This window comes from Simochromis diagramma, unplaced genomic scaffold (genome assembly GCF_900408965.1).
Source record: "Simochromis diagramma unplaced genomic scaffold, fSimDia1.1 OVJJ01000361.1, whole genome shotgun sequence".
Taxonomy (NCBI): domain Eukaryota; kingdom Metazoa; phylum Chordata; class Actinopteri; order Cichliformes; family Cichlidae; genus Simochromis; species Simochromis diagramma.
Window position 1 is genome coordinate 15,306,429 of NW_024386860.1, and position 25,231 is coordinate 15,331,659.

Sequence of the window (25,231 nt, forward strand, 5' to 3'; positions counted from 1 at the left end):
TAATGATAATGGGCATGCCCGTGCATGAGAAATGACTGGAAGATAAAGAAAAATGATGCCACTTAATATGTCTATTTACACATTTTAATTCATTTACCAAACAAGATTATTTTTAGGTGCTTAACCTTTGTTTTGTTTTGTTTTGATTTTTTTTTTTTATGAGTGCCTGGAGTGGAGTCCTTTCTGTGTCGCAGCAATCTACAGTGTTGTCTGATGATGAAGTAACGGACTGGGTCAGGTGCTGGATGTAATTGGGAGACACATAGAGAAAAGAATTAGGTTTGACAGGTCATTCATTCCACTTTAGTGAATAGTAAGCGAGTTGAATGATGGTGAACAGAGCATTTAGACCTCATTAACCAGTCATTCTCTCTCCCTCTCTGTATCATGTTTAAACACCATGTTAAACATAAACATATTTAAAATACAGCACACTGTGTGCATAGAGCTCCTGTCCTCTGTTATGTATGCACTGTGTATGTGGGATTGGGCAGTTATGAGCTTTCTTGCTGCTTAAAGAAATTTACCCCAATACTACTTGGTCACTTAAATACTACATGCTGTCTTCATATTACATAATGTTCAACAAAGTCTAGATCCTGGTTACCATAAAAATCAAATGGGTCTTCAACAACTACCATCCTTCTGGTTGCAGGAGGGCTGGGAAATAACCCTGAAGTGATAGGTTACAAAGCATGGTACACCCTGGACAGCTGACCAGTCTATCACATAGAAACAAACAACCATTTACACTTACATTCACAGGTAATTTAGAATCACCAGTTAACCCTAACTCTAATAACTGCATGACTTTTAACTGTGGGAGGAAACCAGAATACCCAGAGAGAAACCTGCAAACTAGCCAGAATGTGGATTTGAACACAGGACCTTCTTACTGTGAAGCAACAGCACTAACCACCATGCCAACAATCTAGGAAATGTAGGAAAGCTATGATTTCCTGTATTTGATGCAGAATTGTTTTGTTTTTGTAATAATACACAATAAATAGCAATAGCAATAGCATGCACGTGGTGCGTGTGTAGTGCCTCTTATAACTCCTGCAGTTTGAAATCTTGTGCGATCTTGTGAATTTCATGAGTTCAGCAACTAACCACTCTTACTAGATTGTATCAGGTCATCTCAACAAGAACAAATTAAGTTGTTGAATTTCGTACAGATTCTTCATGATTTAATTACGTTCATAGAAACATGAAATTATTGTGTTCAAATTACAAGTCAAACTTTTTTAATGTAACAACCACCCAACTTACTTTTTTTGGTATACTAAAAAACAGTAGAGGTGGCTGCTCGACTTGACTGAGATGGATGCCTTCCTGAAACCACGATCTAAAGAGCGCGAGTCTGAAACCCGTGCAGTGTCGTGGGATTTAACATTGATATATTATTGACTTACTTCACTTGAACATGATATAAACAATTTAATCTAGCCTCTCTGCATATCATGTAGTTTCTACACTATGTAGTTACACTTAACTTTAAAGCACGAGGCAATTGTGTTAAATACACGATAGATCACTAAGATCCACATCTACAACTGCTACAAATATAGTGAAAATAGCAATAACATCAAACTATAGCTATTAAGATTTAACAATCCTCATGTATTAATATATGATGTGTGTTCTTTTTTTAAAAAAACAAATAAAGCATTAACCACAAAAACTTGGGACAGTGCAGATTCAGATCCAGTCCTGTCTGTTGAGCTCCAGTTTCTAGGACAGTGATGTTTTCCAAGCCATAATCAGGTATTTTAATATTACGCACTAAATCCAAAATCTTCATGTATGGAGTATTGAGCCTGTAATGTCAGAAGAGTCGATTCTTTTTCTGTCCAGAGTCGGTGGATTTGAAAACCAGGAATGCTGCTTCCAGTTCTGTGCACAGAGAGCAGATTTCCACCTATAAGAACCTCTAAGCCGCAATCTGTAATTTGTTTGCTCACATAAATTATGTATATACATCCACATGCATAATGAAAAGGTCTGAGTTATACTGCATAGTAAACCAGCATTTTGTTTTTTGCTTACAAGATGATAAAGCAAAATAGAGACGTGCTCTACTGGTGTAAATCAGCCAGAACTGCAACACATCTGAAATAAAGCTTACAAACATACGTTTGTGTTAACAAAGTATCAGTTTCACAGAAAAAATGTGGAAAGAAAAAAACTTTTTGTTTATATGTGCTCTGTGTGTGTTTGTTATTTGTAATGGGGTATTGTATTATACCCATACTAATGATAATCATGCAAATTAAAATAAAAGAAATGATCACACTATGTTCACATAATGTTATGGTAAACAATCAGGTGCAGCCGGGAGCCGCGGTCCTGTTTATAACGGCTCTCTTCCCTTTCAGTAACTTCTTTACTGCAGCCTCAGCTTATCTGCTCCCTTTATGGCTGACTAAAGTAAAGTGACTACCACTCACAGCCTTCAGTTTTCTGTGGTTGTGAGGACTCCTCTCACACACACACATGAATACAATTGTGCACACACACACACACACACACACACACAATGGGAAAGACTCACCTCCAGCAACAAATCTACTAAACTGAGTCACACAGGTGCAGTTAGGCTGTGAGGCACTGTGGACTTCTTAATGTAATTACCAGTTTGTTCTCTGCCCTTGCTGAGGCTTCTCATCATTGAGCTACAGCGAGCTGCTCTCTTAAAGAGCGCCTCTGTGCACTACACCTGGAGACACTGGCCTTATAATTTTGGCTGTTCGGTGCATTGATGCATGCTCAATCGTCCAGGTAAGAAAATCCCAAAAAGTTGATTCTGTTCATCTGGACGTAGCATTTTGAAAACCCTCAGTCCAGATGAACAAAATAAGCTTTTTGGAATTTAACTGCGGTTTATGGAGTTAGAACAGAGCTTTTATCATTTTTGCTCATCTTTTTCCTTCATTTGTTTCATATGTTTCGATATACTTTTATTTTATTATTTCTATTGTTCATATGTGATTTCTTTAAGTTCTGGTCATTATGTTTTGTATTTCTCTCGGTCCTCTGCACTTCCTATTAGCAGTCTATCTATTCCACATATTTCTGTATTTTATACAGCTGGTACTTGTACTCCAGGTAATTTTTAGTTACCCTAACATTGGAGATCAGGATTAGCGGGGACACAGAGTTAGTTATCCACTCACTAAGTTAAACCAGGGTTTCCCCTCTGCATTCACACTAATGCGATGTTGTTGGGAGCACCTGATCAGTCACAGTTATTGAGAAGTGTACTGGCAACAAAGTGGGTAATTGTGCAGAGGAAGATGAAACTATATTATGGAGAAAAATCAAGAGATTAAAAACAAAATTGGAACAGAGACTGAAGCAACACAGTCGCTGCAGACAAAGCGGAGGACAGCGAGCACGCGTGAGAGGAAAAGCACTGTAGAGTAATATAAAATTTAAAGTGTGCATTTTAAATGATTGGTCACTTCAGAGCTGTAATGTGCAGCAAAGACCTCAGAAACAAGTAGGAGCATTCAGAGCTAAAAAAGAAAAAATTAAACTAAAATCTTAATTTTATTGCTCTGTGCAGCTACTCACCAGACTAATGATTTTCTGCAGCATTAAACTTCTGTTTTATTTGCAACAGTGTTGCATTTTACTGTTAAATTTCTATGTTCTTTAAATATTTTTAATCATTTTATCAACAGCATCAACATCTGAATCGGTGGCACACATAGGGATCATTTTGTATGCAAGTCACATGACCTGCAAAACATCCCTTTTTATATAAGTGAACACAGACAGACAGGGCTACATGCAAATGGAGGACTGACTGAATAACAAGACACAGGTGGGAGCAATGAACCACATGTGAAAACAATGCCAATTCTCAACTGTCTTGACATAATAAAGATGAAAACATACAAATGCAAAACACTCATTTATCTCAATTGTGAGGATTCTAATCCAACATAAAGGTACATATACAAATGCTGTTGCTCACAGAGAACAGTGACAAAAACATTACATTAAATGTAAGAATCTCCCTGCTGGGCCAGTAAGTTATTGGTATTGACTTACCAGCCTCCTGCAGTTACATTGCAGCCATTTTATGGTGTAGATCAGTAAAAATGTGACATACTGCTGCTTCAAAGTGATTATAATCTCCCTGAAAACAACTCAGAGGGACAAATTAATCCAAAATGTCAAATAATTGATTATGTGATGCTCTGCGTGTGTATTTCAAATCCAGCCTATTTGACTGGCACTAACTGCTGTCACACACAAACCCATATCGGCGAGTAATGGGATTTGAATCCTTGCAAAGCCAGAAAAGACAGCACTCAGTGTGTGTTTCTGACCCTTTTACCAGCCGTCCGCTGTAAACGTCAGCCAGTGTCGACCGCCATCTCAGCTCATCACTGTCATGTCCTGTCACATTATCTGGCAGCGCTGAGTGGGGTAGCGTCAGCGGCGGATGCTGTGCTGAACTTTGAGATGGAGAGGCCTTCTGTGGGCTGTCAGATAGCATCCAGCAAATGACCTGCTTATTCTCCCTCGCTGTCGACACTCTGCCGACGTCTCCCCTGACACAAAGACATCAGTAGAAATCAAACACAGTCCGAGGAATGAAAGGAGACACCAACAGACAGAACGCCGGGGGGAAGAAAAATACATTTACTTTTTTTTTTGTAAACAGGAGAAAGAAACAGAAAAGGCTTTTCTTAAACTTAAATATAGACGTGTTTAATCTCACATTAGGCTTGCAATCTTAAACCTGCAACATTCACCTAAATTTGCGTTATCAACCCTGTTAGGGATGTTTACGTGACTGCAAGACCTATTCAAAAAGCACCGCAAACATTTCTTTTTCTCTAATTGCAGATTGGTTGTGCTCGCCATCTGCTCACTGATCGGCTGTGGTGGCTTTACTGTTACCTCACCCCGGGGCGAGAGGCTGTTTCGAGGCAGACAGCTCATCAGGATGATTGACAGGTTTTGGTGCTGGAACTCGACCAGCTGAGGAAAAACTGCATATTAGAGCTTTAGGAAGTGATTTGAAAGATGACACTGAATTTGCTGCAGCTGGAGATGGTGCACTGCACACTGCTGCAGGCTTCAGAATGGGAGTCTGCCTGTGATATGCCTTTGGTGTGTGGGTGTTTGTGCTTTGCAAGTGGATTATATGTGGGTCGTGGTACATTTGCTCCAGCAACATTTCAGTCTCTGGCAGGCGTGGTCCATGTAGAGTGTGTGGCTCCGTGGGTGGTTGAAGGGAGCAAAGGAATAACATAGCTCTGGCATTGCAGCTGCTCTCTGCAGACGAGCCCCGTACACATCGGCGTGGGGAGGAATTAAATGATACATGACAGGGGGATTTCTTAAAAAGATACGTGCGCAGTGGCGGGGGGGGGGGTTTCGATGGAGAATTGTTGATAAATTAACAGCCCAGCCAAGAACAGCACAGAAGAATAAATTCAGATAGAGAGTCCTGAGTCTCCTTTTCACCACGTTATGCCCGATGATTAATGATATTTCCACGAATAGCTACAAAAATCTTCACTGATTATGCTACTTTTTGTGGCCTCGTCACTGCGGATTCATTTCACAGCATCTGCGCCAGAATGAAAGAGGAATAACATGTTTCTCGCCCAGTGCGTGTTTCTAGTAAGAGGTCACCCATTCTCTTATGGCCCAGATGTTTTTAACTGGCGTTAGCTTTCCACAGCACAGGCTCCACTTTCCCAGCAGGCTGCAGCGAGTGTGGTTCTCTGCTGTAGAGTTTCCTGAGCCAGAGAGCCTCGCCAGATCCGTGTGTCATCCTCTTCTCTCTTTCCAAATAACTTGGGCAAGATTTACAGTACAAAGGTAGACAGTTGCATAACTCTGTCTTTCTGTCCAATTCAGCAACAAAGTGTGTCAGGGCAAAGGCTGAGGAGAGTCCCTTCTCTGTTAATGCAGTGCAGAGACAGTGTTTTAATGTTTCCAGGCTGATCTTCGCCAGGCTTCACTTTTCACTGCGTAATACCGAGTGTGTTTCGGTTAAAAAAGCGGCCATTATTTTCTTTTACCTGCTTGACATTGCCTACACGACTAATGCACTTCAGCAAACATACTTGAAACGTTGACATTTTCTTCCCAGTCAAGACTGTTTGCAAACACTGCACTGCAGATGTTAATGTTAATTCTACTTACAACAGTAGTTGAGTCAGACCCTCTCTTATAAATCAATAAATATTGATATTATTGCAATAATGGAAGCAAATTCATTAAAATTTGGTTTTTAATACAATGTTCACTTGTGACCATTTGCACCTGTGTTTTTGTGTGTTTCCTTTATTAGTCTATGACAGCGTTCGTCTGTCTGTCCCATGTTAACAATATACTTGTTATATGCTGATATATTGATCCCCATACTGGTTTGCAGAATCACAGGTTCAAGGATGCCTCATGATGGAATACCTTTTTATAGAAAAATATAAGTTACACAGACTTGTCCTAGCTACAAACTCCGTTGTGGACGTCAGACAGACATCATGTAAATGATCCCATTTTCATTTAGGAACTAGTTTTAGACTCGACGTCTAGAAAAAATGCTCAGAAGTCCTTACAAAACTGCTGTAATTCGTCATGGCAACCATCCATCCATCCATCCATCTTCCTCCACTTATCTGGGGTCAGGTCACGGGGACAGCAGCCTAAGCAGAAAAGCCCAGACCTCCCTCTAACCGGCCACCTCCTCCAGCTTGCCTGGACCAAGGCATTCCCAGGTCAACCGAGAGATATAATTTCTCTATCATATCCTCGGTCTGCCCTGGGGCCTTCTTCCGGTGGGACATGCCCAGAACACCTCACCTGGGAGGGCACCCAGGAGGCATCCTTATCAGATGCCCGAACCACCTCAACTGGCTTCTTTTGATGTGGAGTAGCAGCGGCTCTACTCTGAGCCTCTCCTGGATGGCTGAACTCCTCACCCCATCTCTAAGGGAGAGGCCAGCCACCCTTCGGAGGAAGGCCATTTCCGGCACTTGTATCCGCGATCTCGTTCTTTCGGTCACTAACCACAGCTCGTGACCACAGGTGAGGTAGGGACGTAGATCGAAAAACTGAGAGCTTCACTTTTACACTCAGCTCTTTCTTCACCACGACGGACAGGTACAGTTTTCGCTTCACTGCAGCCGCAGCCCATTTGTCGATCTCCCGCTAATGCTGGAAACCTTCCTAAGAATATTTTGGTTTCATTTGGTCCATACTGACAAGATAGCATCACAAAGATGCAGCAGGTTTGCAATTCTCCTTCTCTACCACATCCCAAAGGTGCTCTGTCCATTTGAGATCTAGTGATTGTGGAAATTGTTTGAGGACAGTGAAATCATGGTCATGTTCAAGAAACCAGTCTCAGCTTTGTGACATGAGATGTTATCCTGCTGGAAGCACCCATCAGAAGACGGGTACATTGTGAATTGTAGCCTCAGTTTTCTGTTCTCAGCTGCTCTGCTGCTGTAGCTCATCTGTTTCGAGGTTCAAGTTGTTTGGATTTCATACCTTGGTTGTAATGAGTCATTATGTGAGTTACTGTTAGCTTCCAGTCAGCTTGAAGCTGTCAGGCTATTCTCTGACCTCTGACATCAACAAGGCATTTTCACCAAGAGACCTGACGTAGGAGATTTTCTCTTTTTCAGTTCATTTTCTGTAAATTCTACAGATTGTTGTGCAGGAAAATCCCAGTAGATCTGCTTTTTTGGAAATAGTTAGGCCAGCCAGTCTGGCGTCGGCAACCATTCCATCCATCCATGTTCAAGTTACTTGACTCCCCTTTCTTCCAGTTCAAACCATGTGGCTGATCAGCCACACTGTGCTTCATTGTGCTTCAATACATACAGCTGAATAGGTGGATCCATGAATCCACATGGTAGGATTTGTAAAGAATTTATTCGTAAATCAGGGTGGAAAATAAGTATTTGGTCAATAACAAAAATACAACTCAATACTTTGTAACATAACCTTTGTTGGCAATAACAGAGGTCAAACGTTTACTATAGGTCTTTACCAGGTCTGCACACACAGTAGCTGGTATTTTGGCCCATTCCTCCATGCAGATCTTCTCGAGAGCAGTGATGTTTTGGGGCTGTCGCCGAGCAACACGGACTTTCAACTCCCGCCACAGATTTTCTATGGGGTTGAGGTCTGGAGACTGGCTAGGCCACTCCAGGACTTTCAAATGCTTCTTACGGAGCCACTCCTTTGTTGCCCGGGCGGTGTGTTTTGGATCATTGTCATGTTGGAAGACCCAGCCTCGTTTCATCTTCAAAGTTCTCACTGATGGAAGGAGGTTTTGGCTCAAAATCTCACGATACATGGCCCCATTCATTCTGTCCTCAACACGGATCAGTTGTCCTGTCCCCTTGGCAGAAAAACAGCCCCATAGCATGATGTTTCCACCCCCATGCTTCACAGTAGGTATGGTGTTCTTGGGATGCAACTCAGTATTCTTCTTCCTCCAAACACGACGAGTTGAGTTTATACCAAAAAGTTCTACTTTGGTTTCATCTGACCACATGACATTCTCCCAATCCTCTGCTGTATCATCCATGTGCTCTCTGGCAAACTTCAGACGGGCCTGGACATGCACTGGCTTCAGCAGCGGAACACGTCTGGCACTGCGGGATTTGATTCCCTGCCGTTGTAGTGTGTTACTGATGGTGACCTTTGTTACTTTGGTCCCAGCTCTCTGCAGGTCATTCACCAGGTCCCCCCGTGTGGTTCTGGGATCTTTGCTCACCGTTCTCATGATCATTTTGACCCCACGGGATGAGATCTTGCGTGGAGCCCCAGATCGAGGGAGATTATCAGTGGTCTTGTATGTCTTCCATTTTCTGATGATTGCTCCCACAGTTGATTTTTTCACACCAAGCTGCTTGCCTATTGTAGATTCACTCTTCCCAGTCTGGTGCAGGTCTACAATACTTTTCCTGGTGTCCTTCGAAAGCTCTTTGGCCTTGGCCTTGGCGGCGTTTGGAGTCTGACTGTTTTAGGCTGTGGACAGGTGTCTTTTATACAGATGATGGGTTCAAACAGGTGCCATTCATACAGGTAACGAGTGGGGGACAGAAAAGCTTCTTACAGAAGACGTTACAGGTCTGTGAGAGCCAGAGATTTTCCTTGTTTGAGGTGACCAAATACTTATTTTCCACCCTGATTTACGAATAAATTCTTTACAAATCCTACCATGTGAATTCATGGATTTTTTTTTCACATTCTGTCTCTCACAGTTGAAGTGTACCTCTGGTGCAAATTACTGACCTCTGTCATCATTTTAAGTGGGGGAACTTGCACAATCGGTGGCTGACTAAATACTTTTTTGCCCCACTGTATGTATGGAAGTGGCCAGTGTAGACTGGGCTGTGTAGCTGCAGGATGTTAAAGCGTTTATTTCTTGATATCAGAAACGTTAGAACCGCCTTTGTGTTTCTAACATTTAATTTTCTTTTTATTTTCTGTCAGTACACTCTTCATTAAAGCTGATAACATATTCCAGTTTCCCATCTGTTGAGTAGGCGTGTTAGGTCGTTCTACCTGCTGAGAATACTGGTGGAGATGGAAAAGCTTTTATTAGTCTGCCCTCTTCTCTGCTTCTGTCACGGAATAATCAGAAGTCCTGAAACTCAGAATAGCTGCACACTTCAATGTAAATGTAAGTATTTTTCTACACAAGAAAAGCAACTTTGCCTAGGTTTCTCGCACCTCAGACTGTTTGCATTTTGTTTTCCAGCCAGTCTGGAAGCACTTTTAAACAACCAAACACACTAAAAGTGTCACATTCATCTTTAGGCAACATTAAATGTTTCAAACCCCTTAGGGACGCTCTGTAAATACACACAAGCCTGAAACAGGGAAAGTGTGGGAACTTTTAAAGTCCATTATTCACTTTCCCTTTTGGCTCTATCCTAACTGTTCCCCTGTGTTTACCACCTTGTCCCTAATTTTGATTCCCTGATATTTAATAGTGTACAGTTAGAGTGCCCCTGGTTTGAAATTATGTAAATAAGGGCAGTGTAAGTTAATCAAAAAAATCACATTAACCCAAAACAGGATGTTCAAAGACAATAAAGGTAAACTGCAGAGTCTGATCATGGTAATAATGAAACACAGTTGCACCACTCACTGATGATTGCTACAGTGGATTGAGGATTACTTTGTGATACTGCTGATTGTCTGTGAACAATAGTGAGTAATTTGTCAGAGACACCCTCATTTCTGTGACAGCTCAACTGGTACAATTTTTCTTGTATTATTATTGCAGGACTTTGATTGCCAAAGTGACAATAATAAGCGATTTCAACTCTATTTGAGACAAACATTTTATGAAAATACAAACAACACAAACTATATTTACAAAGGCAGGGCAGACCAAGTAAAAGCAAGCATGTGTTATTACACGTACTCTGCAATCAAAATGGATTTTGATGTAAGACCTGGGTCTGCAGTTTTTTTTTTTATTTACTACCTAAACTTTAGATGGTTGTGTTTAAACCTTTCTTTTGTCTTGCGGTCATCTGGTCATCTGTGCTTTATACTACTAAGTTAAAAACCCTGCTGTAATACAGAGAAACCTCCAATGAGCACATGACCCGCACATGACCCCCTATGAGCAAGCACTTGGCAACAGTGGCAAGGAAAAACTCCCTGTTAACAGGAAGAACCGTCTGGGAGAACCAGGCTGAGCGGTTGGGGGTAAGGGGGAGGGAGACGCAGCAAAAGACACACTGAACAAGAGAACCAGTAATTACCCCATCTAATACTGATGTTCTCTAGAATACACGCTCGTTACAGTGTAACACGTCATCAGGGCATTTGAGTCAAACATATTATTAACTTCATAATAGAATTAAAATCTAGTCATGATTAGAATAGTTGTTAAATCTTATGGAAATCTTATGCCTTGAATGCTCAGTCTGCTCAGCATCTAAACAAATTTGACAGTCTGTAGGCTAAATATTTTAAAGCTATGCAAGTAGATACAGTTACAGTAATGTGACTGCTTTGAATATTGCTTCTGTTTGCCATACAGTGGGTAATAAGCGGTACTTTATAGTATTACAATGATCTCCACCAAGATGGCAATTGTGAAGCACTTCTTGCATTAGGCTTCATGATAGTCCTGACATTTCTATGTCCGTAGTCTTGGTCTCCCCAATACTTACAGATTTGTCCTGCATACAGACAGGACAAATCTGTAAGACGTGTAAAGTTAGAGCCAAAGGAAAATCCACTGCAGTTTTCTTATTCTTATTCTTAACTTTTGGTGACTGAGTTTGCTTTTCCTCTAGGATAATGCAAATATTTGCATTTCAAATGAACAAAAACAGCATTTCTGATAAGATATCTGTCAAATAAGGCAACACAGATTCATTCTCTTTGCTGTTGACAGCCCAGTCGTGCTTGCTGTTGTGCTTTTGCAGTCACTCACTGCAGTTCTTTTCTCTTCCAGGAAAAACTTTGGATCATGACCTCACAGGTTACTTAAAGGGCATATCTTTTAACACACAACTCTAGGGTATAAACTTGTTTTTTCATTTCTCTGTTGTGGTTTTGGTGACTTTATAAAACTATACTAAAAGCACCAAACTCCCATTACAATAGTCTTTCATTAAAGCAGCACATCTGATTCTGCTCTGAGCCTGTTGCCTCTGGCTAAGCTTCAACAAATCGTGCTTCCCAGACATTGTCTTGGGTTTTAATCAATAGGAAATAATTCAAATGAACTACGTTAGAAATCAGAAGTGTAATTCGCTGCTCCAAAGTGCTTTACTCTGCTCCAGAATATTTGCTTCACCATTAGGTCAGTGTGAACCTGCTCATCCTGTGTCTAGGTTCCTGGAGGGATCTCTATCATCAGAGCAGGATTTCTGTCAGGATGATGTCTGAACTCCTCCTCCGCTCTTTTGTTCAGCAGTTTTCTTCTGCCACTTTTCCTGTGTCTTCCCTGGAATTTTCCATTGCCTGTCTTACGTCAGCTATACTCAAGTTGCCCTCAGAGAGTTTACCTCCTCTTGAGAACAGCTGACCTTGCGGCTACTCTGCCCACCCACTAGGCATTCGTTGAGTCCCAGCAGAGACACAGTTTTTAGCCGGTCTTTTCCAGATTGTTGCTGCCAAGCTGCTGTAACGTTCCAGTCATTGCTGTCACCTGCACACAATTACTGCCCTTCCTGTTTTAGTCCTTTTCAAGTTGTTTGTCTGACTCCTGCTGCCTGCCCATGGCTGACGTGGGTGAAGATCAAAATGTCAGTAATCACTGTCAGTATAGACCAATAAGAGGTAAAACCTTTTAAAGATGACCAAAGATTTGAATTTTTTAAAAAAGACAACTGCCTGGTTCCACTTTGTGGCACCGCTGTTCGTCTTTTTCTTTTTTTTCTAATCCCAATAAAAAATACATCAAGCTTCTTTTTCTACCTCTGCACACAAATACTTTTAAAGTAATGCTTCAGTTCAGCTGAACAGCTTCCACTGAAAGCGACAGTGTAACATCACTGTGCCCACCTTCTGCAGCACAATTGTCGAGGTGTGTTAGTTAATCCTCCCACGCGGAGCCGGCACCTTTCCACTTTCCCCAGCCAAGTGGTGCCTATTCAGACTTTTTCATGAGAGAGGCAGATGTGTTTGTTCATTCCCCAAAGCTCTGTCAGCACACAGAGGGAGGCACACACACACCAAACAGACAAGCAACACGAAGCTGTGCAAGTTCTAAAGTGCAGTCGCTGTGCAGCTGAAGGGCATTTGCTCATATTTGTGGGGTTTGGGCACTAGTATTCAGTCTTCTGTCAAATGAACAAAGAATTGATCGTGCTAACAGTTATTATCTGTGCACAGCTTGATATCACTTGTGCCTACACACTAAAGAATTGCAGTTCACAATAAAGCAGCTGCATTTCCAATATCCAGAGAGTAACAACACACTGCTTTGTTTTTACAGTGCTTTTGGGGTTTAATGAGTTGAAAGTGAAAGAGCAATTTGCTTTTTTCTGGTCTCTTTCACATGTGTATGGTACATGGAAAGTAGAGAAAGCAGCAGCAATGTTGGAAGCTGGAGCCTATCCCAGCTGTTGTAGAGCACGAGGCAGGATATACCCTGGACAGGTCGCAAATCTACTGTGAACATGTTTATTTCTGGTGTTAGCTCCTTTATTCTCAAGCGATCACCACAGCAGGTAGTTCCACATTTGATTTGGCAGATTTTTTTTAACAGATGTTCTTCCCGAGGCAGCGCTAAAGGTATTTGTGTCTCTTCCCAGAATCAAACCTGGGACCCTTTGATTGTTAGGCAAATGTGTTAACCACTACACAGCCACTGTGCTTATTTTTGCTGTTAAGTTCTGCATGTTATGGTCGTCTACAGAGATTGGCTTGAATTTGGAGCCAAGCTCAAGTGGCCATTCAACAACAGTATATTATCTGAGATTTGGTAGGCATAGGAAAGATCTCGCTCACCTTCTAGCAAGTTGAATTTAATGTGCTTTCAGGTGAGAACATGCTGTTAAAAATAGTATTAAAAAAAGCCACAGGTGTCCTTTAACTGTTCCCTTGAGGGAGTTTGCCAAAAGCCATTACTGTAAGATTAGTAAAGAGTGGTGGCGTATGCCTAAAGTAAGCAAATAGACCATTAATTCAGTTTTAATGTTTGAGCCAGAAATCACCTGTTGAAGGGAAAGATGGATGTCTGGCTTTCTAGAAAGCCCCAGGCAGCCTGTTTTCTTTTCACAGTCAAGCGAGCGAGCGGAATGAAGCTGATTTACAGGTCGGCTTTAGCACCGTTTTAATTATCCTCTCTCTGTGTGTCTTTCTCCATCCTCCAGATGGACCCGGTGCAGAAAGCCGTCCTCCATCACACCCTCGGACTCCCTCCCACCGCCAAGAGGAAGCACGTCTCCTGCAGCGTTTGCCAACTGAGGTTCAACTCACAGGTGAGGAAGTTTTCTTCTGAAGAGGAAAGAAAGTTCAAAAGTCACAAGTACTCCTGCAAGAGATGAACACTGAAAAGAAAAAGAAAGACATGAGAAAAATGGCATCACATCACAACCTGCACAGGAGAAAGTTTAAAACTCTTCCTGCCCTGCTGTCAGCCATACTGTCTTAATGCTCTGTTGAAGTTGAAGGTATTCTATTGCACACGGTAACACATACTGTCACTGTGGCTAAAGGGTAAGATTAAAGGGTAACATAGAAGTTTTAAAGAGAACAAGTGGAATTTTCTTCATTCACTGCGTGGGGACAGTCAAAGAGCGATTTCGCAGTGCATTAAATGTGTGTGCATGTCGTGCTCTGTTAGGGTTTGGTTTTAGCTGTGAACAAGACAAAAGGATGATATAAAAAAATATCTTTGTGATGTAAATGAATGAAACAGGACAGAATGACAGGAACGCGGCATTCTAATAACCTTATGAGCCACTGCGTACTTATTATTAAATCATTATAGACTGCATATAAAAAGATGGCCTTGATCTTAGGGTCTGAAAAGTGAAGTCAGTGTGGGTGGGTGGGCCTACAACCTGCTTTCTTTTAAATGCACTTCAGTGGGGAACCGCTGGGTTAGCAAGCTGCATAAACTGCATGGGTCCAATGCAGTACAAGAGGTCATCTCACCAATCAGAATCAGAATAGTTTATCAATACCTGAGGAAATTATGTGGTCGCAGTTGCTCCATGACAGTAAGAACAGAAACTAATGGAACTATATTAAATAATAAAATATATTATAAAGATACAAAATTTTATAAAACATGTCTAATAGATACAAATAGCTCTAATTATGATTATCCCAGTATATTGCTCAATTTAAATATATATGGCTGACACTGAGATGCACCTCATATCATACTCTACTTTCTCATTTTCTCTGTAGTAGAAAATACAAGCTTTTTGTATGGTGGGTACTGCACAGCAGCCAATATTAATTGCATCAATAGGACGAACATGGTGGAAAGGTCCATGTCAGTGAGTCCAGTTAGTGCAGATGAGACTTACCAGGTGGCGACAACTGCCCATCACTGCCCTAACCAGGCTGTAAATATTTCAGTTGCATTTTAACATTCAGCTCTATGGTGTCTTTTGAAGTCATCCCCGAGTGGCACCAAGAGGAACTGCTTTTTTTTCTGCTTCCATGTTTCTTCATTTTTCAGCCCTGGAGGTTTCATCTTGGTTTGCAGATGGAGCCCAGATTGTCTATGACAAACTGACTCTTAATTAATGCCTACCAGGATGAGTTTAGAGTTGCAAGTATTATTTTTTTCTACAACATGGCATTTATTTTGTAAATCATAGTCCAGTGTTACCAGATGGGTGCCTTTGATTTCTCTGAGCCGGGCTTTAATTCTGCAAAAAAAACCCAGAAAAAAGCTCCATCTACACCACGTCGTTGCTTTACAAACAGCCTGCATCAGTGCATCATCTTTGGCTCTATGGAGAGCATGAATTTAAAGGGTTTATGGAATATTTCTAAATCTGATAGAATAGTGTGTGATTTTTGCCCTATATCAGCTGAAATAGGGTGTACCGCCCACAACAACAGTTAGATAAGAAAAAGAAAATGTAACCTATAATTTTTTATAAAGTATATTCATATTCAAAATCGACACACTCGAGTCAGAGCCGCCTGAAACTCTTCTGGATCATGTTTGACCTACAGTTCAGCAGCTAAAACTGCAGCTGACTTCCTGTGATTAAATCCTGATAATAATTCCTGTCAGGCTTGTCTCCTGTGTGGGGAAAACTTGCTGGAATCCACGGCACACCTGGTGGAGGAAATGTCCTCTTCACACCCCAGGAGAGTCTCCATTTATCCACTGAAAAACACAATTAAAAGCCTCACTACCTTGTTGTGAGAGAGGTGAGAAATAGTGAGGAAGAGAAGGAGAGAAAACAATTTGTGTACCAAACAAAAAAAGAAAAAAGCATAGTGCTCACCTATGAAACAGAACATGTACAGATAAAACTGTCATGGATATTCACAGTAGACATGCCTTAAATATCAGTGCTGTCATCAATAAAATGGGTGCAAACATCAGTCGCAATGCTTGATTTAAATATTCTCCTCCCTACATTTTGCACAAGATCATTGCAAAAATGATCTCTCACTCAGACACACAACCTTGTCACTGTGGGTTTTTTGTAAATACCGACCATTTCTTTTTTACACCAAAACCCAGTTTGTACTGGGGTAACATGTTTGTAAGTCTGGCCCATAGACTGCACATAGATCTACAAAGGGAATGCAACATTAAAGGGCAACACTTGATTATTGCCTCAAGAACATTTCCTAATGAGTTCATGATCGCTATCATGAGTTGAAACCTTATTTAACAGAGAATTGTGTTCATTTTATGGACAGATTTTGGTTATGAGACCAGGCTGGCGTTTCTTCATGCATTTCTCTTCCCGTCATTCTCGTACGAGTCAATCTTGGTTTGAGAAGCGTGCCGCTCTTTTTAGCGTTTTCTGGCAGTTTAATCTGATCTCCTTGCTCTTGAGTGCAACCAGTGGCTTTCACCTTGTTGTAAACTCTCTGTGATTACACTGATGAAGACATCTTTTAATCGTAGACATCGACAATGATAACTCGACCTGCTTGAAAGTGTTCTAGAAAGGATTTTGTGATTATTCAGAGTTGTTGTTTTCTGCAGGCTTCTGATGTTGCTGAACAGGACGGTGCATTCCTTCTTTTTACAATGTACCAGATTGTTGATTTGGTTATTTTGAAAGTTTTTGCTGACTCTCTGATAGTTTATTTTGGTTTTTCAGCACAGTTATGGCGTCCTTCACTCACATCAACATATCTTTAGAACTCATAGAAAGAAGCCCAATGAAAAGATGACGGAATCTGTTTAATCTGTCATGGAATAACACAGGAACAGGCCTCATTTGGCTGTAAAACAATCTATCAGTCAGCTGTTCAGTTACTTTTGAGCCTATTGAAACAGTTAATTCAATACTTTTGATAAAACTCTTGTATTAAAGTTTAAAATCTGCACTTTAATCATATCTTGAGTATTTTGTGTGGTGGTGTACAGAGGTAAAATTAGAAAAATTGCATTAATATCTAATTATGGATCTAACTATATATGGCTACAGTGGTGGTAATGGTTTCTAACTGTTTTCTGTTTTTGGATCTTAATAACATCTTTATTATGGCCAGTCACAGTAAAGTTGTTTTAAAGTGAAATAAAAGAGCTTTAATGGACAGAGGATGAAGTAATGTACATAATTTAAAGTGATTCATGCAAAGTTTTTGTGGTCCAAAAAATATCAACACAAAATTAGAAACATGGATAGGAACAACCCTTTTTAAAACGGGTAATCATTAAATTTGTGTTTCCAAATCATCTGGAGAGCCTGGATACAAAACGTTAGTGTCGCGACACGTTGAGGAGTTTCAGAATGCCGTGTAGCTCTCTTTCGCTCTGCAAAGCTCATAACAGCTTCAGTATGATAGGATTTCTTGTCCTTATATTTGTCATCATCACACTGAGTTTCAGTAATATATATCATATGTTCCAAACCGAATGTATTTTTGCCTTCATTAGATTATATGTGCTCGCTCTAATATGCTGTAATGAAATGCATGGCAATGCTATTAGCTCGCTAAATTTAAATGACGGACAGGCAGATGGGTTTCAGTTCTCCCTGCACCTGATTTCCATACCATTTTCAAAGTAATCAAAAAATTTAAAAGGAAAATCACGGCTCCTGCTGCACGCCGTTAAATCAGCTGTATCCCCAAATAGCAGTGTGGTGGCTCCATGATTAAATGAGTAATCAATTCTTTTCAAACACTGAATGGGTAGGTGATTACTCAGAATGAGATTATTATGTTTTACATGGGGAAATCTGCCTTAGTATATATTTACTATCCATCAGCTGCTAATTTAAAGCTTCATTAGAGAAATAGAGCCTGTGTTCAGCTGTCAGTGGACAGGTAGCACTGTGAGAGAGAGGGGGTTGAAAATGAACTCAGAAGCTGTTTTCCTCTATTTTATTCAAGGATACAACAGGGAATTGTTTTAATTTGCTCCAGTGATCGTTTATCATAAATGTGAGATGATGCAGGGAGAGAAGCTCGACCTGTCCTTCATACTTAATACTGAAACATTCTGAGGACGGAAGACAGTCGAGTTAAAAACCAGTTAATGGCCTGAGATCTTAAAAAGAAAAAAACCTTCTCAGCTTTAATGGATTTTAAGATCTTTCTGCTTTACTTTGCAGTCATGTTTATGAGTTAGGGTCATAAACATGCCTCAAGTCTGCAATTTGTTAAGTGCGAGTGAGTCACCAGATAGTCTCATCTGCTCCATCACAAGAAACACTTTATTTCCAGTTTACATCGACTGCATTTCAAATAAGTCCTTCATTTATTTACCTTGACTTTTGTTTTTGTGGATTTTATCCAGTTAACGTTTTAGCCCTTTTACAAGCTAATAGGTTTTCTTTCTCAATATTCTTTCTTGAAACGCAAAGGAACAAATGTACACGTCACAGTAAGCGTGTCAGGAGAGGCTGAGACCAAAATGATCATGAGTGACATTAGTTAGTGTTTTGTGTGTGTGATACAGAGAGAGCAAGCAAGAAAGAATGTGAGCCAAACACACACAGAGAAGCTGCTGATTATTAATTCACATGATGATGGTGTTTACATAAGCAGAAAAAAATCCCACTGAAAATTGCTTTGCCAACCTGTGCAGGATTTTGGTGCCAAGTGCAAAGGGAGGGAACAAAGGGGTGGGAGGTTTAATCAAATAAGGTAATGAAGAGAGAATCGCTGGTATTTTGGTATTTGTTGTCCACTGCTGCTTAATGAAAACCGCTCTCCTTTACTTCATTAAATTCCTGCAGCCATCTGAAGAACACATGTTGATAAGTCTGCAGCCTCTGGCCTGAGAAGTGTCATGCCAAAGTGCAGTAACATTACACATGATGATGTTCCACGTTGTTTACCTTTTTCAGTGATGTGCAAATGATGATGTGCAGGCTGTTACAGAACAGCTACACGCACACGCACACCCCTGTTCTCACATCTATAAATCCTGCTATTTGCACTAAGGAGAAATAAACACTTTATGTATGTCACGACCTTGTTTTACTACACAGTGCACGAATGCTGTTGTGTGCACAGTACAATTTACTTTCTTGTTTTGATTAATTTGTTCCATTTAGGTTACCCAAATCTGTCTGACCACACGACAAATGTTATTTGTCAAGCTCTGAGGATGGCCTGTTTTAATAATTATTAGGTTCTTGTCTCGCTCATTGCCTGCCTGCCTTGCAACCAGGGCTGACTTTTTTGTGTTTGGGAGCTCAGATAAAAGCAGGAGTCACTGAGGAACAGACCTACATAGAAACCAGAGTAAATTCACTTATTGGGCCCCAACATCATATGAATTGATGAGCTGAGAACTTTTATGTCTCAATGGTCAAATAAAAACATTGAGTAACATTTGAATAAGGGTGGGTGTTTTTTTTTTAATGAGAGCTTCACGTATGTAATACGAAAGATATATCAAGCTTGCCTCCTTGAAGCCTTAAAAAAATGAGAGGCAAGGAAATCAAGCAGTCCACCTGCTTGTAGGCAATTTTAAATCCCCAGTTAACCACATGCATGTCTTTGGACTGTGGGAGGAAGCCAGAGTACCCACAGAGACACAGGGAGAACATGCAAACTCCACACAGACAGGCCCCAGGCAGGATTCAAACCCCGAACCCTGTTGCTGTGAACCGTGACTTTGTCAGTACTCTGCTGTGTTCTGTGCTGCTGTCCTCACCTCCAGCTTTCCACATGATGGAAACCACAATCTTCTTAAAGTGGTCCTGACTGAAGTAAAGGTTGTGAATGATTTATTTGACTAGACAAGGAATCCTTTCTTTAACCTGGTGAAGGCCTTGGTGAGGTTTTGGACATTCATTCACGCATCCACTGATTTATTTTCTTAACAGTGTATCTATCTTGGGGTTCTGGGGGGTTGTTGTCTGGACAGGTTGACAATATATAACCTAGGAAACAAGCACAAAGACATAACCTGCAAGAAAGGTGTGTGCTGATGTGTGTTCATGTATATCCATATTCCTTAAAATCAGTACATGGGGGGGAAAAAAAGGCTAGGAAATGCTGATGAGCCCATTGTTTCCTAGTGTTTATGTCCTAAAGCATAATTAAATAGTCATGCTGTGGAGGTCACTCTTATTTTCCACTTCTGAAGCTCTTTTCTCTCCGTTTTTCACAGACAACACAGTGATTCTGTGTTGTCTACTTTTAAGTAAACAGAAGATTGTTTTTCGACCCCGATCTCGTATACAGAATACAGCTTTCACAATTCTAAAGAACAAACCTGATGTTTTATCGTGTTATTACTTCACTACTTTTCCCAGGTTTGAGGCATACTGAAAATGATTTTTAACTGATAATGTGTCAGTTGGATGGACTCTATCCAAAAATATGCTGTTCCTAAATCAAGTGCATTTTCATTCTTTAAATCTGTGAGTGGCACTGATTGGGATTTTTTACTCAGCACTGGCTGTTCCAATTCTCCAATAAGTCTATTTGGGTTTGTGCTTTTGGTATTTTATAACAGAGGGTTAAGCAGGATGCTCTCTCTGTTGTTCTGTCTGCACTGCGTGTTGTATGGTCAGCCTGTGTCGCCCATCATCTGTCACTTTCAGAAAACAACACTCCAACATTCACACCCACTCCATGCCATGAAGGTCCAGCTGTGATGATGAGTCAGGCTTTGTATTTGTGTTTTGATCTTAACGTTTTTCTTCGTAACCCGAAGCAACACTATAAATGCATTCATTAAGAGGCTGTCTGAAAATGTGTGATATCCCAGAGTTTAAAAAATTATGGCATCTTCTTTTTCTTTCTGAGTATGAAGGACAAGGCTTTTCAGTCCACCCTGTGTAGCTACTGTTTGCTTCAAAATTCATACTGACAAACCCTGGCGTTGATGTTATTATTATGACAAGTTAACATGTCGGTTGGAATAAACACTGTGGTCTCTTTAGGTGCAACACAACAGTAATAATATTTCCATAAGCAGTTCGGCAGGAGATGAGATTGAATTGCCCTCTCTCAGATTGATGTAAAGCTGCAGCTGTGCTAGCTCTAATAAATGCAGACAAAGACAACTCTACAGTTTGGACTGTTTTTTATTTGACATTGTATCATGCACGTGCACAACAAAAATAATATTGGTGAAAAGATGTGAGTGAACTGGTAGATTTTATTTTATTTTTTTAAATATCACGTCAGTGAATAAAAATAATATTCCCATCATAGCAGAAGAAGACAAAAACAGGAAATCTGGAACATCTACTTATTGCTTTTACTTTTTTTTTTTTTGCAAGTTATTGCAAATCCACCAAAACCCTTTGCACAGCGTATAAATTAAAACTCAGCTTAATGTTCCTTGTGCTCATGATGACAATTAATTAAGGCTTTAATGGCAAAACAAGTTTTAAAAAACTATCAGTGACATTTTAATTCACTGCTCTGGCAACATGAAATGTCACCACTTTAATAGTGTTTTTATCATTATTGTGTTATTAGTTGTATCGGCATTATTTTGTGGAAAAGAGAAATAATTTCCTCTCCGGAGACCTTGCTTAATAATCTCAAGCATGTTCTTTTTTCCCCCTTCCATGTTTTTCTGTAATTTGAATAACAAGCAGCGATAACGCCTGAAGAAATACTATTACGTAGCTTCAGGAAAAAGGAAAGCAATTATAATTTACCAAAATGAAGACCCAAATGCAGACTACTTAACAAAAAGTGAGCTTTAATACAAAGCCTACTGAACTTATAGAAAGTCAGAGAAAACACAAACTCCAGAAGGCTGATAAAAAAACAAATGAAATATAATTGGAAATAGTGAGAGGTGGAAAACAGAATGGCGACTAAAAGCGGAGCACAGAATCTTGCATTCTTTTAGCTAATTATATACACTTAATATTTGTCATTTAAACCCAGATTAGTTGACTTTATCATATTTATTTTGGTTTCTGACTAGTTGTTACCTGACTCAGATATTTTTGCTACATTGTATTATTTACTGACGTACATCATTCTACTTCTTAAAGCTATGTGTTACATTTTTGTTGTGTTTATTTTTTAAAATGCTGTAACAAAAGAATTTCCCAAGTCAGTGATAAGTGAAGTATATCTTACTTTATTTGAAGACTTTCAGTCTAGATTTAAAGCTCATCATAGAACAAAAACAACACTAATAATGAAATAATGATCTTCTTGTGGTCACTGACAGTGGGCTCATCTCTCTGCTTGTCCTCATAGACCTTAATGCAGCATTCGATAGTGCTATTCACAACATTTTCCTACAGAGACTAAATGACGCAGTATTAAAGGAAACACGTTGCGCTGTTTTGAGTCATATCCATCTGACTAGTTCAAGGGACTCCCCCTTGAATACAGATGTTATTCTTGGAGTTCCACAGGGTTCCGTGTTGGGACCAATATGTTTTTTTCCTTCTCTTAGGGATGCATCAAAAAAGACAGTTTTTACATTTCCATTGCTGTGCACATGATACCCAGTTCTATTTATCAGTGACGCCAGATGACAGAGATCAGTTAGTTAAACTACTATCAGGCATGTATTAAAGAGAAAAGGATAAGCAGTACTTCAGTACTTATACTATTTTGTCCTAAAACCCTCAGAAAGGTGTCCAACCACATGCTTACTCCGGATGGCATTACTTTGGCATTGCACAGCAACACTATGAGGAATCTTAAAGTTATTTTTGACCAGCATATTCTTTTCGGTGGGTACATTAAACAAATAAAGATGCACTCTTTCATCTGTAAAACATTCCTAAATTTAGAAACATTCTTCTTCAGAATGATGTTGAAAAACAATTTCATGTATTTGTTACTTCTTTGGTAGATTATTATAATTCCTTCTTATCTGGCTGTTTTAAACATTCTCTGAAAACACTGCAGCAAAAGTACTAGAACTAGGGGGGCTTAGTTAGTACCAGAGGTCTTTAATATTGAAAACAGAATTTAATTTAAAATCCTTCTTCTCACATACAAAATCCTGACTCATCAGACCCATCATATCTGCAAGAACTGAGAGTATGATATTATGCCAATAGAGCATTTTATTCTTATCCCATCTGGCCTAAGGTAAAAATTAATTTCATGATAATTCTAAAGGCCGGTAATACAACAGCAGACAGAGAAGGCAATGAAGAAACCACCTTGATAAGAAGGAGATTTTGTTACAGCAGCATAATGTTCACAGTTCAGCTGCTGATTTAACAGTCTGCCAGTGAAAATTTAAAACCTGTCAACAAGTTATGGCATTAAATGGAAAGCGCGCCTTTAATATTTAAGGATTAGATTTGTGCCACTCATCAGTTATGCTGATTGTTTTTGTAAGCAAAGTGCTAAAGGAGGTAAGAAAGAAACCATTAAAGCACCTTTTCCTAGTACTTAGCTCATTTAAGCAGTTCTTTTTAAGACTGTCATTCAGTTTAGGTCACATCACTCAGTTAAAAACCTTCCACAACAAATTCGACTTGACTGCACCCACTGACAGAAACAGGCAGAGAAAAAGGACATCAGAAACACAAAGCAAGACCCACCTGTGGAACAGGTGAACACCTGTTTTCATCAAACAATAGCTGACTTACTTTGGCTTCAAGTGGTTTTATACAATGCGTCATAAAATACCTGCTTTCCCCTTCAACTTTACGTTTCAGTACTTTATCAATACTTTCAGTCGATTCCTTATTCACAAAGTTCGCCACAGCGAACCCGTTTGAGATTTTTCCCCCAAAGTCCTTTCTGACACAACACGAAAGGGATGTGTGTCTCCTCCCTGGGGTTGTGTTAATCCCTATCAGGAGTAAAGAATCTCTCAATCCAAAAAAAGCAACAAAAAAAAAAAAAAAACAACCCCAAAACCCCCACCATAAACCTTGAGTTATTTATTGGTGCCGTGACTCTGATTTTTGGCTCCTGGGCTGGTGTGGAGTGATTCAAGAGAATCATTGCCTGCTGGCTCTGTTCTTCCTGGACCTGCTCTTAGTGTTCTTCATCGTGTTGGCTGCAGCACCATTGGGAGTGAAATCAAGAACTGCAGCTGCCCAGGATTTGGTGAGGAAACAGATGAAGCAGCTTCTTCCGCTTAGCAAACAAATGAAGAAGCTTCAGGAGTTGTTCTAAGAGTTGGGAAGAAAAAAGGGATTTGTTTTGGATTGCTTGTTGGACATCTTGATTGGGACAACTCAACTCTTTATCAAGGCACGCTCAGCATCTGCACAGTTTTGGACAGTTTCTTCATGTATGTCATATATAATGACTGGAAAGAGACTCCCTTTTATTTATATATATATATATATATATATATATATATATATATATATATATATATATATATATATATATATATATATATATATATATATATATATACATATTAATAATCCTGGGTGTCATTGATCTTGCTTTGCCTGATTAAGACCAGTAATAACAGCCACATTTTGTTCATCATGAGGGCCGAGGTGGACATGAGTTGGTGTCTAAGGAAAAAGTCATTATTTTAGTCTTAAAAAAACGGCTTCATAGTTACAAGCTACAATAGTGAAACACAATTTACTGATGTATTAGAATAATTTATTAACTTAAACCTATTTTTTATTACAAAAATAAAAGTTTAACTTCAGTAGTTAAAGTTACTGATGACCTGTACATGTAGTACAGTAAATAATACATAAGAATGTCATACAGATATTTTACTTTGGATTAAACATTTATTCACAAATCAGTTTAATCCTTAAAAATTTATGACCCTACCCTACAGCAACAATCTGTGCAGGAACCATCGAGTTGGATTTAACTTTATTGAGGGAAATCTAATAATAACTCAACAGCAACCAGGTGTTGGCTGCAGGCTGGTACCAGATGAAAATGTGTTTTAAGAATGTGTTTATTTTCATTTGGTTTTGACGTAAGTCGCAACACATTTGAGTCACACTATGAATCAGACTTGGGAGCGGCTTCTTGCTGTGAGACATGCCCTTGCTCCCCATCAGACTGAGGCCCGCAAACTGGGTGTTATGGGTTAAAACAACGACTGGTGCTTCTTTGTTGTGACTTGGAGTCATTTACTGGGGTCTTAACTCATCCACAGGAATGTGAATGGGTGGGTTTCTGGTTGCATGCACTGTGTAAGAGACTCAGCTCTTTT

At 39.9% G+C, this 25,231-nt stretch overlaps 1 protein-coding gene across 1 annotated transcript in view; it reads left to right on the top strand.

The window, feature by feature from the left end:
- The window catches only part of znf385d (zinc finger protein 385D), a 92,426-nt gene that overhangs the window by 29,258 nt on the left and 37,937 nt on the right, over positions 1–25,231 (top strand). Inside the window, exon 3 of the mRNA XM_040030747.1 lies at positions 13,839–13,946. Coding sequence (XP_039886681.1) covers positions 13,839–13,946 — 108 coding nt within the window. The remainder of the gene's footprint in view (positions 1–13,838; positions 13,947–25,231) is intronic.